A 13,215-nucleotide genomic window follows, 5' to 3' on the forward strand; every position below is an offset into this window, starting at 1 on the left:
GGTGCCAAGCTAAAAATCCCTCTTTTCCCAAGCTTTTAACTAATGTTTTTGTCCCTATTGTTTTTAATGTTTTGTGGGTTATTTCCCTCCTGCTGCTCCTAGTGTTTTTAATGAGCTTGCAATAATGATTTTGCAACCACTAAATCTAGCATGCTTTCATCACTGGGGATATTAGAATGATTGTGTTGTTTTAAACTAATTAAAGTTGTTTGTTTTTTAAAAAATCATAGTTGCCTTGAGCAGGTCTCTAGAGAGGTAGTTGATAAATTCAGCAAATAAAAAAGAGGCTCAGGACCAGATTCAACCCCCAGAAATGTGTGGCAAATGCTGAAGCTATCCTCCATGCCCACAAACATATGAATAAATCAGCAGAAACAAGTGGGGGGGGGCATGACAACTTATGACGGGAAAGGACATTCCATTCCCCCTTGCTTGTTGGTCCTTCGTGCTTTAATAACCCTCTCCAGATGATGGGGAGTGCTGGTGGGCATGAAGCAGAAAGCACTCAGTGTTGTCCACTCCAAGTAACCCCCCCCCATCAGCTGTCTGGTGATGGCAGAGGAGAAACTTGGAGCTGACAGCATACTGAAGCAGTTGGACATGTTTTTGCTCCAAGCCCACCTCCCTATCACCTGGACAGAACATGAAGAGGGAGTTGGAGCAGGAATAGGGTTGCCAGCCCCCCACTGAGCACAGGGGATCCCCTGCTTTCACCCTCCACCCCCAACTCCATTTATTTGGCTGGCAGAGGGTAACGCGCGTCCTGGGGCATGCTCCCAGGTGGTGTGGCATGCTCCCATGCACTGCAGCGGCCAGATTCCTGCATTCCTGTACTCCACAGTGGCCTGATTTGGGCCTGAATCTGGGCCTGAATCTGGACACATTTGGGCTGAATCGGGCCAGATTTGGCTCTCCTGTGGAATGTGGGAGCACTCCCAGGGTGGTGCATGCCCTGTGCAATGACATCACTTCTGGGAAGTACAGGCCAGGAGTACGCATGTGCTCTGTGCGTGTGCAGCAAACACAACACAAGGTAGGTGCCAGGCCTCCGACCTCCTGCCCAAGGGGTTGGGGGACCTGGCAACGCAAAGCAGGAAGCACACAGCAGAGACTTTCTGCTCCAAGCCTCCACCACTATGGCTACTGCCAGCCACCCTCTACTCAGACTGCCTATCAACTGGTTGAGAGTGACTGGGGGAGGGAGACTTGGAGCAGGACGCGATTTCTACTCCAAGTCTCTCCTAATATTTGGCAAAGACGTTCACCAGACATGCTATTCCCTACTTCTGCTCTGTGCCTCCTCCCATCATCACCAGCCTTCTCTCCTCCCACCTCCACCTACAGCTCCTGCTCTCCATTCCCTACCCTCAACCTCGGCTATTGTTTTCTTTCCTTACCCTCTGCTACTCCTTGCTCCACAGAAATTTCTTGGGTCTTTCTGCAAATCTTGGGTTTCCCCCGTTTGCACAAACCTCCTCTCTATATCCTTGGTACAATTGGGTGGATTTGTTTAAATCTGTTCTCTGGAGCCAGGTTCAGAATTAGATATGTAAATCAGCTGACAGGACAGAAGCATATTAATTGACGAGCCTGAAATGTACTGCAGTGAACTTAAAAAATTCTTCATGTATTTTTTTCATGAGAATTGTTATAACTTCAAAATTTCTTCTTCTGTTCATCTTATATTTTAATGGATGCACACCTTTCTTATGGTAGCTGGATCAGCCTCAGAATTCTGGACCCCTCTGAAGTACTACATTTGAATAAACTTGAAAGGCACATCTCACAAGAGTATCAAGAACCTGATGATTATGTTCAAGTGGCAGCTCAGGAAAAGTTAGTCTTCCTGGCAGAAAAGGATCAGGCAGATTCGATAGTGGGAAATGAATATGTATGAGAGAGAAATGGTTATATGCTATGTGGGGTACTCTGGTATGCTTGTATGAGGGCCAAACTACAAGTGACGAATGGCACTTGAACGGCAAATGTATTCCTCCCTCTTCACTTGCCCTCCACTTGCTCTCCACTTGATCCACTTGCCGTTCAAGTGTCATTCGTCACTTGTAGCTTGGCCCTGAGTGTGTGTGTGTGTGTACAGTGCAAAAAGATGGCATCAGAAGAACAAGATGGGGTCTGTATTTGAGACACTTATACTTATATACACACTGAGGCTTGGAGTCCTTGGACTAGACATAGTTTTTAGACACTGTCCTGACGAGACTGAATACAGTCTCCTGTTGCTGAGTCTGTTTTCTAATAGTAAACACAACCAAGAGACTAACCACTCAGCTGAGCATTGCCATTACAGTTGGAGGAAAGGCTTTGAAGATCAGCAGAATTTCCAGCTCTTGTGCATACATAGTATCTGGTTATACAGATCTAAAATCGGCTTTGCTTATCTGAAGAGCTGCCTCCTCCATTTTCCCCTTCATAGCCTCTGAGATCTACAGAGGCCAGACTATACATTATGTTTTCTCTGCATCCTCATGACCAAATCTGTATTGTGAGTTGTGTGCTGGGAACTTTTTATTATTATTATTAAATTTTTCAAAAAAATTGCTGGGAACTTAATCCCATGCAATTTGAACTAGATTGGGTTCAACTTGAAATGGCCTGCGGGGAGGGCCGTTTACCTCATTGAAGGTTCTGTAAGAGCAGATAATGTGCCCCTAGGCTGTGTAAGTTTGAACAAATGGCATGAGTGGGGAGGCTTAAGCCCCATCTCCCCATTTTAAGTGCAATTCTCCTCAGTGAGGAGAAAGGCAGTATATAAATATATTAAGAAATATAAGTGAAGACAGGAGACAGATAAAAGGTAAGTTGTTTAGTGGGTTTGAAGAAGAAAAGGATGTAGGGAAAGATGATCATACGGAGTCTGCCAGGAGGAGAGAAAGAGGAAATAGTGTGGAGAAGAAGATAGAGGAAAAAGTGAAATACCCTCTGCAAGTCCTAGCAGGTTCCCCATCATGCAACTCGGCCCAGCTCGGCCAGCACCACACAATTGGGCCATAGGGGAGAGTGAAGCAGGGGGAAAGGTGAAGCAGGGGAACAAAGATGAGTGGGAAGGAAAGAAGGAAACAGGAAAAGAGGGAGAGGCTATGAGGGAAAGAAAAAGAGAATATGGTGGGGAAGAAGAAAATGAGATCCCCCCCCAAGTCCTTCAGGGTCCTCACTTGTCTTATATACTAATAGCCAAGTAGCCCTGATCTGAGGATACTTACATCTGAAGACTGGAGCTATGAACAGACAAGACAGATTTTCCTACACACCTGAAAAATGCCCCAGGTTTGCAGAAAAATCTAAAATCTAAAAAAATACATTGGAGGTTAAAAAAACACCAGAAATGATTAAAGGGACTCCTGTAGCTTTAATCTGATGCTGTCAGTGGCTGTTGCTAGGCAACCATAATAAATCAGCCAGTATTTCATACTTGGTTTCTGTCAATAAAAGATACAGGGAGGGGGCAGGGCCCTTTCCAGTGCTGTTTTGTCTGTTTTGAAGGAGAACTCATTGGGTGATATTAAGAAGCAACCACTGTACCTCTTAATACCTCATGACTTGCATGATTCACTGAGGCCTGGCTTCCTGCTACTGTTCTACACCACCTTTCCCCTCAAAAGCCAGTGTAGTGTAGTCGTTAGAGTTTCAGAGTAGGATCCAGGAGGACACCAAGGTCAGAATCACCTCTCAGAGTTGTTGTGAGGATAACATGGAGGCAAAGAGAATGATGTAAACTGTTTTTGGGTGAACGGGGGGCAGATAAAAGCTAAGTTGTTTAGTGGTTTTGAAGGAGAGAAGGATGTAAAGAGAGGTGAGCATATGGAGGTTACCGGGAGGAGGGAAAGGGAAAATTGTGTGGGGAAGGGAATACAGTGAAGTACTTCCCCATCAAGTCTTTGCAGGTTCCCCGCCATGCAACTAGGCCTGGTTCAGCTGGTATCATGCAACTGGGCCAAAGGGTAGATGCTGCCAAGGGGAGGGGAAAAGGTGAAGACAGGAGGGTGGAGAAAGTTGAGTGGGAAGAAGAAAAGGAAGCAGGAAAAAGGGAGGGGCTATGGGGGCAACAGAGGGATAGTGGTGGGGGAGGGGAGGGTTTGTATAATAGATCTTGTAAAGATCTATTATACAAACAAGAAATGGTTCCTAGCTAGTTGGCAAGTGCAGCACTGAAAGTAAATACCAAAGTCTTCTTGTTAAGTTGGTGCAGGCTTCTTGTGACTTGACTGAGGCTATATATGTTGAATTAATACATGTCCATGCTGCCAAGAAATATAAGAGTAGAAACACAGAAAAAGCATCAAGACTTGTTACTCAAAGCTGATTCACATATACCCCTATATCATTCATTATAATATAATGATTTGCCATCCATCTATCAATAGAATGTCTGAGTTGTCTTCATAGAAAAGAATTGCATTTGAAGGACCTGTAGTGATGCATGTGTGAATTACAGTGCAATCCTAAGCAGAGTTACACCAGTCTAAGCCCATTCATTTCAATGGGCTTAGACCGGTGTAACTCTGCTTAGGATTGCTCTGTTAATCTAACTCTTATATTGGCTGAATGCTACATCTCTGGATCAACATAAATTTGGGAAATAATTGAGCTCGTGCTTAATTTCTGTTAAAATTCAGTGCTGTATTGAAAAAGGAATTAATTCCCCATTAGCCACTGTTCAGTATTTTCAAACATGCCCTAATATGAAAACAATGACTATAAAATATGATGAGCTTTTTGATGGCTTTCATTGTGGAATGGTGATGAAATGATGTGAAAGCAGAGTTAATAAAAACTTACTCATGAACTACCAAGTGAAGTGTAAATTGCTTTGTGCTTGCATTGGAATCTCATATAAGTTATTACTGCCTGGAAAGTTTCATCTTGTTAATTTCCATTTGTCCTAAAAATAACATAGCTCTCCTCTGCCACACACTGCAATAAAGGGCTTCTTGGATTTAATCATTATTCAGGAACTGGCATGAAATGATTGTGTTCATATTTTCTTTATCATTTGTTGTGTATACTGAGTAAAAATCATATATGCTGCTATACTACTGGGAGAGGTATTGTTACCATAAATGGAGGGGGGTGTCCTTGTGAGTTGGGAGGAATTAGCGTACAAGGAGAAGTAGCGGGAAGGCTAACTAGCAGGATCTCCACCAATGTATAACAGGATTGCTCCCTTAGAGCACTCTGTGAAAGAACCAGGCGGGTGTTCAACAGGAATGGTTTTATTAAAGAGTCAGTAAAAGCAAACACACAGGAAATCACACACAACATACACATAGAGCTAACAAGAAAATAGGGAGGAGAAGGAAGAGAAGTACAGGGTTGGGTGATATTTTTCAGTCTAGGAGATGGAGGACATCCATAGAGAGTAGCGGCTGAGTGACCAGCACTTTGTGGCAAGGAGAAGGGTCAGAAATGCATCTGAGGGTGTACATAGGATCTCAGGAAACACACACATGGTACAAGACAGGGTGGTTCAATTATACTCTGGAATCTTCCCTGGGGCAGGATCGCATGTTCTGCTCCAAAAACAATAGCTTAATGGCTGTCTCTGGAAGTGAGACAATAAAATGGGAAAGGCTTGATTATATCTTCTTGGGTGTAACTACAGGTAAGAAAAGTGATTGATGACCCGCAATTAGAGGAAGGGAAGAGTTATCAGGTCCCTAAACAGCATTTACGAAGGGGGAAGATCAGAAGAGAGTGGATGAGATAAACTCAGGAACTTTGGAAAGACCTTTTGTCTTTACATCTATGCACATCTCTGGGGTGTGGGGCTGCTATCCAGTCCTGACTCATGACTAGACATGGGCACAAACAGCATTACAAATGGAAAAAACCCATGAACAGCCCGTTTGTCTGTTCGCAAACAAGCTGTTTGTGAGGCTCCATTCTAAACGAACAAGTGGTCATTGCAAGCCTCGTTCGTTGCCTTCGTCAGCCGTTCGTCAAGCCAGACAGTCTGGGGCCTTTCAATCAATTCCCCTGGCAACGGCAGGGACTGAACTCTGTCTGAACTTCTGGCTTTCCTTCTGGCGTTAACCCTTCAAAGTACTTCCAGCAGAGAGTCCCGTTTTTGCCACTGTGAAGAGAAAATGACAACCCATGGATTATGCCTTTCCTGGGGTGCAATCTCTCTGAAACTTGGAGGGTCTTCGGAGGACAGTGAGGACTATGTCCCCTGCAAATTTGGTGGGTATTGGACATTGGGAAGGTCAGTTTGTAACCCCTCAAAGTAGCTGCCTTTCAACAGGCAGTTCCGTTTTCGCCACTGTGAAGAGAAAATGACAGCAAAGGGGGACACATGGATCATGCCTTTCCCAGGGTCCAATCTCTCTGAAACTTGGGGGATCTTCGGAGGACAGTGAGGCCTATGTCCCTTGCAAATTTGGTGGGTGTTAGACATTGGGAAGGTCAGTTTGTGAGGTGTCTAAAGGGCCCTGCCCCTTGCACATGGCAGGAAAGGGCCCTTTAAACTATCAGCTGGCAGGCGGCAGGGGGGAATTCCCCCTGCCACCTGATAGTTTAAAGGGATCTTTAAAGGGCCATGAACAACGAACAAGGAACATGTTTGTGAACAGGGTCATGTTCATTACTGTTCATTGTTCGTTGTTCATTGTTCATGGATGGCAACGAACAACGAACAGCTTGTTCAGTTTTTTTTCCCATTCGTGCCCGTGTCTACTCATGACTGACATTTGAGTAATTTTCCCTTCTAGCCGGATTGTTCTGCCTAGCCAGGCAACATGCCATGTGCTTGAAGCACATGGGGAGAAAGGCTTATGATATGTTCATATTCATAGGCTATTCTTTCAGTGTGAGGGAGGGTATGACTGCTAATAGTATGGTTACTAGTTTGAACAAAAGTTAAAGCTTGTAGAAAGTTTCCATCTTAAATATACTTAAGAGAAATCGACAAAAGAAAGTTTCTGTGCCAGAAGATTTTATCATCTCCCTTTGCCCATCCCTCCTCTTTGAGAGACCGCTCACTATGGAAAGTTGTCATGATCCGATTTTCCCTCTGCAACCCTTTACATGCAGAGTGGAGAGAGGGCCACAATATTCTTTCAGCGCATTCAGAACATTCTTTCCTCAAAAGATTGTCCATAAAACCAGCAAACCAATGCTTGATTTTCTCTCATCTCCTTGTAATATTAGCAATGGGTATGAGTCATCACGTTTATTTCCCCACTGCCAATAGCAGCCAGTGATGTGGAGGAAGTTGGAAGGAAACACAACTTTCAGTGTCATCCTGAGCAGAGTTATAGTCTTCTAAGCCCATTGACTTCAAAGAACTTAGAATAGCGTAACTTTTTGTAGGATGGCACTGTTTCTCGAGTATCACAGCATATGTTTCAATTGCTATATATTTCAGGGAAGAGGTTAGGGAACTCAGTGGAGGTTGCCTTTTTTGGGAGCAGTCTCATGTTCAGAGCATTGAGTTGTGCACTGGCTCCCTTTGAATCTATTGAACTTGAATTAGTTGCAAGTGAATCCCATCCTATTGCTATAGTTACAACTATCTTTGGCCCATCGTACTTTTCACTGGAGACAGTTCACACATTCATCAGCAAGTCAGGCAAAAGCAATCTGCCAAGGGGTGCATGTGTGAATCAATCCTCAACCTGACATCTGTCACATATCCCAAACGTCCAGATAATTTAAGATTGACTTTGAACAGGCTTATTTCCTTTTCTATTCACCTATACATTTAATTTGTTCTCTTTATTATATATTCATTCATTCATTTATTGTTGCAGTCCTTAGCCCAAGCATATAAAAAGGAAATACATACTTAAAATCCACATTTAGATATAATAATAAATATAAAAATAGTATAAAACAGTTACATTACAATCTAAATACTGAAAAATTTCCTTAGCTTTACTGCCATACAGAAGCTGCCTACTTGATAAGTAATCTTGGCTTCTCTATTGGAAAAAAGAAACTCAAGTCTTGCTTTTTCTGAGAGGCCTGGGGTTTTTTTTGGAACAATGGGGTATGATCTCAGTGCGTACTGCCTTATAGTATAGGCATGTAAAAAACATATGTTCCAGGGTCTCTAGCTCCCTTAAGTGACAGGTACAGAACCTTTTGATGAAAGGAATGTTCTTGTACTTGCCTTCAAGTACGGCAGAAGGAAGGGCAGAGCACCTTGCCAGAGAGAAGGCTCTTCTAAACCCTTTTACTTCAAGAGTGTTAAATAATTTGCTGGTTCTGCAAAGTATTTGATGTTTACCCAGACCTTGATGTTTTGTAGGCTGGAACAGTCAGGTTGGTGTTCTATGTCTTCAGTTCTTTTCTTAACTAGTTGTTTTGCATGCTCCATTCCACAAGATAGGAGCATTTGAGTGGAGAAACCAATTCTCAACTGGTGACTTTGAACAGCCTTTAACCAGTTAGACTGAAAATTGTCACAAAATATCAGGGGGAATAGACCTTGCGAGTTAAGATGTTCCTTTAACCACATATATATGGATAAAATACAGACCCAGGCTTCGACTTTCAAACACCCTGTCTCCAATCTCACCCTTGCATTTGACACACATCTAGGAACCTGTAAAATAGTTCTTAGGAACTTAGATTAGGCTCTTCCTTGTGGTACAAAACATGTGCTGGGTGGCCCCATAAAGGAACCTTATAACAGTTGGGCTAAAGTCTTGGCCTTAAATAGTTTAAGAGCTGCAGGAACAAACCAACCCCCTTGAGATTGATGAAATTTTGCAATACTATTTACCGATCTTTTTCTTTGGTCCGCAGCATAATTACTATGTTGGAGCCTAGAGCCTGAGGCCTGCAGAACGACTCCCAGATATTTAAAGTTGTTAGTTTGTTCAGTGCCGTGGCCGTTAATTGACCCAGGCGAGGTCTTCGGTCTACACCCAAAGGCAACTATCTTGGTTTTCTGATAGTTGATTGTTAGAGACTCATTTTCACAATAGGAGGAGAGCTTCCCCAGGGCCCTCCTCAGCCCGCCAGGAGTTCTAGAAAATAAAACTCTGTCATCAGCATATAATAGGACTGACACTGTCCTATTAACAAGTTTGGGAGGATGGAGTGCTGGTGAATTAAGCCAACTAACTAGATTTTTTTATATAAAAAATAAATAATGCCAGTGCTAACAGGCAACCTCGCCTAAGCCTCTAAGGGTTTGGATGATTCTTTATTATATAGTCAACTGATGTCTTCCAGTAGCAAAATACAGTCACTGTATGCACAAACTTGACATGCACATGGGTTTTACCTCTGATATAATTGCCTGATTCCTTTGAAAGATGTGAATATTTTAAATTCTGTCTTTTCAAATTCATGAAAATGATTATCTTTTTTATTAAAAATATTTTTATGAAAATGATTTTATCCTAGTAGCTTATGTTATTTTTACTTTTAAAAATAAGTTTTATTTTAAAAAGATTAATATTAAATAGCCTTTTATACCTCTCATTTTATTAACTATGTAACTTTTACAAATTTCATTTTGCTTTGGCTTATTTAAGTAGAAAGGAAAATCATTGTTGCTCTTCCAATTGACAGGTTGACCGGACAGAAGTGATCCGGACTTGCATAAATCCCATCTTCTCAAAGCTTTTCACGGTAGACTTTTACTTTGAAGAAGTTCAGCGGCTACGATTTGAAGTGCATGACATCAGCAGTAATCACAATGGGCTGAAAGATGCGGACTTTCTTGGTGGTATGGAGTGCACTCTTGGCCAGGTAAGAATCTCCTCTTTCTTTTCTCCATTCTTTTGCTTTGGTAAATCAATCACAAACGGCAACACTAGAGTGTGTTTTCTTTCTCTCTCTCTTTATGACATCTGGGTGAGATGTGGTCTACTATATATAGGAATTGATGACTAAAAGGCTTGTTCACATAGCTGTCTAGGTTTGTGGTGGTGATGTCTGATTCTAGAAACAGTTAGCCTGTGACAAACTGTGTTGTTATATATGGTCTAAAGGCACATGTGCCCCAGATGTGTAGCATTGTGAATGTGGCCCACTTTCGAGTCTGAGCCCAGTCCATTCCAGAATAGTCTTGAGCAGAAAGGTTAAAAACCTGCCTTCTGCCACTTATTCCTCCTATGCTGTCTTAGATTCTACCCTTAGTTTAAGGGAATGCCCCTATCTGGTGGTAACCCATAAGGGTTGTTTGATAAAGTGGCAAGGTGCCTTTGTGAGTGTGAAAGTAATGTTGGAGATCAAGATTGAATGAAAACAGCAAGAAATAATATAAATATCTTGGCTGGAGAATCAGCAAACTCAAGCAGTCAAAATAATACCAAGCATTCTTTATGCCCAACGCTAGAAAAGCAGCTGAATGAGTGTATCACTACTAGTGCTTGAACATTGTGAAAGTTGTTCTACTCATGAGGAAATGCAATAAGCAAGAGAACTGGCTATAGCTCCTGACCTGTGCATCAAGGTAGTGGTCCAAATCCAAGGCAGGGATCTAAAATGTCGACAAAATCTATGCTCTAACCCTCATGTGCCAAATGTTGTTGATATTGCACGCAATAACCTACTTACAAACAAATGCATTGAGAGATCTTGGATTATTAAAGCCTGAGCCTAGCCTTTGTCCAAGTTAGGGATGTTTCTGAATTTTTGCAAATACACCAATTCAGTTTGAAAATTCCAGGCCTTGCTCCTCTAACCTGTTTAGATGAGCTAGAGAGCACCCCAGCTTCAGAGAGGTAACCTAGACCTTAGGCAAAACATAGCCTTGGGGCCTCCTTCTGTAGTACCCCTCCCAAATGCTGTCGGTAGTTAGCATAATATATTCAACTATGAGCTTTAACATTAGATAGTGAATTGTGATAAATTAATGACCACCATGAATGCTGATACCCTAGATAGGCCAATTCGACTCTCTAAGCCACTGCCCTGAAGACCCAAAATGAAAGGCTGGATGGGAGCAACCTTGTTTTGAGGCCAAGCCACTGAAGAAACTACTCCCATCGAAGGCAGCTTGTCTTATATCAGATGGAAGAGTCATCGTCCAACCTGGAGGTTCAGTGGGACCAGCAGATCAGGGGAGACACGGGGACTTTGAGCCCTAGTGTCAGGCACAGAAGATGGGGTAGGACAAAAACTACCCACCCCTTCATAGTATTGGAGCAATAGTGACAGGTGGAAGGTGCAATAACTTGGTATTTGTGCTGGTGAGAGTGAAGGAACTGCTTTCCTTTTTGACAATGAACAAGATTTAATCTCGATCCTCTCTATGGACCTTGGGTGCAAACTGGCAAGGGTCTACAGAGGGGCCTTCTGTCTAGTGGAGAACTGTCCCTGGTACACAGCCTGCAATATGTTTTCCCAGTATGCTTTGGCAATATGAACCAATATGTTGGGGGGTCATCAACCTTGTGGGGCCCCAGAGCAATTTGCCCCCTTTGTTCCCCTTTCTCTGTATGTCTGGAGAGTGTGGCAAGCTGTGAAACTGTAAATAAGGGCTTTAAGCCACCAAAACAGAACACGATTCTGAAATCAGAAAACTTAAGAAACTCCACAAAATCAGTATTTTTTTTTTTGTTCTGAAAGTGTTGAGTTCTGGATACCACATGCAGTTACAAAATGGGGGGAATAGTGCAATTTATGGACTAGAACTTCTCAGCCACTTCAGGTCTGCTCTTTGGCTTGGGAGGAAGGCATCAACACAGTTGGAGGGAAAGTAACCTGATTGTTTTCTGATCTGGGATGGTGATGATGTTCTCTTGCCAGATATTCCTGGGTTTATTTTGTATGCATTAAATCTGTGAAGTCAGGCTGATTTTTCTTACTTTAACTTAAGCAAAGTTAGAGGACCATATTGTAAGGGAATTGACATATGCAATTTCGAGCCACTGAAAACTGGTTTTCTCCTGCATACCACCAAGATATGGCACCCCGTGACACAGAGTGGTAAGCTGCAGTACTGCAGCCCAAACTCTGCTCACGAGTCACGACCTGAGTTCGATCCTGGCGGAAGCTAGGTTCAAGTAGCTAGCTCAAGGTTGACTCAGCCTTCCATCCTTCCAAGGTCAGTAAAAAGCGGTATCCAGTTTCCTGGGGGTAAAGTGTAGATGACTGGAGAAGGCAATGGCAAACCACCCCATAAAAAGTCTGCCAAGAAAACATCATGATGTGACATCCCCCCCCCCGGGTCATTAATGACTTGGTGCTTGCACAGGGGACTACCTTTACCTTTTTACCACCAAGATAGGTGTCAAACTTGCATATTCTGATGATCCCATTTAAAGAGTTCAAAGTTCTGCCCTCTCTTGAACTCTGACCTTCTAACATTTGAGGGCATATTTGACATATCAGCAGTTTCTCATATCTGTGCATTCTGCTTGGTTGCACCTTGCTTGCTTGGAAGCCAGCAGTCTTTATGATCTTTCTTGGTAGGGGATTTTACACCCATAAATAAGAAATAAACATGATTTATAATTGATGTTGATTTCCAAAAGGTGGCAGAGGCACATCTTAGCATGCATATTCAAAGGGGAATTTAATGCCAGTAAAAAAATTTATTTCCTCTCCATTATATAAATGATGCCCTGCACTCCCTAATTATTAATTACTGATGGTGGCAGTTAGCTTCCAAATGGATCTGTTTTACTGTTTGCTTGACAGCAGTTGGCTGGGAGAACATAAAAGCAGTATTTTCTTATGAGGAGTGTTCACTGTGACAAAATTACACCCAGTAGCTTAAAGAGTGGCACTCCTTTATGGTGAATTAATAAGTAAATGAGAATCACCAACATAATTGGAGTCTTCCTGTTTTAGAAACTGTAGCTGGTGCAAACTGAGATCCCCCAAATTCTGAGCTCCATTAGGACATTTTCATGTTTCTTGTTTGGAAGGTCTCTAACGAAGCCCTGTTATGACATGAATTAAGTGAGAGCTAAGAGTCAGTGTTTGTTTTGGTTTGTTCATGACAGGCACAAACACTGTATGTTGTCGTGTTGGTGAGTTCCCATCACTCTTCCTCTCCCTCCATCCCTTGCACAGCAATTGGATTTTTCCTAGTTTGGGAAGCCTTGGATCAAGCTCCTGTTTACTGTGATATCCAAATCCAGTTCGTATTGGAGTTTGTCCCCCGCCCTCCCAGAAAACAGGGTCCTAAATTCAGTTTAGTCTAAATTCAGTCCCTGTTTTGTGGGGGAAACAAATATCTATTCACTCAGGAGCTTGCTTTCATCAGTCATAGTGAATTAGAACTTGACT

General features: G+C 42.6%; 1 protein-coding gene across 1 annotated transcript in view; it reads left to right on the forward strand.

The window, feature by feature from the left end:
* CPNE4 (copine 4) overlaps positions 1 to 13,215 on the forward strand; it is a 197,303-nt gene that overhangs the window by 88,880 nt on the left and 95,208 nt on the right. Inside the window, exon 2 of the mRNA XM_054991399.1 lies at positions 9,544 to 9,723. Coding sequence (XP_054847374.1) covers positions 9,544 to 9,723 — 180 coding nt within the window. The remainder of the gene's footprint in view (positions 1 to 9,543; positions 9,724 to 13,215) is intronic.

Source organism: Eublepharis macularius, chromosome 11 (genome assembly GCF_028583425.1).
Source record: "Eublepharis macularius isolate TG4126 chromosome 11, MPM_Emac_v1.0, whole genome shotgun sequence".
Taxonomy (NCBI): domain Eukaryota; kingdom Metazoa; phylum Chordata; class Lepidosauria; order Squamata; family Eublepharidae; genus Eublepharis; species Eublepharis macularius.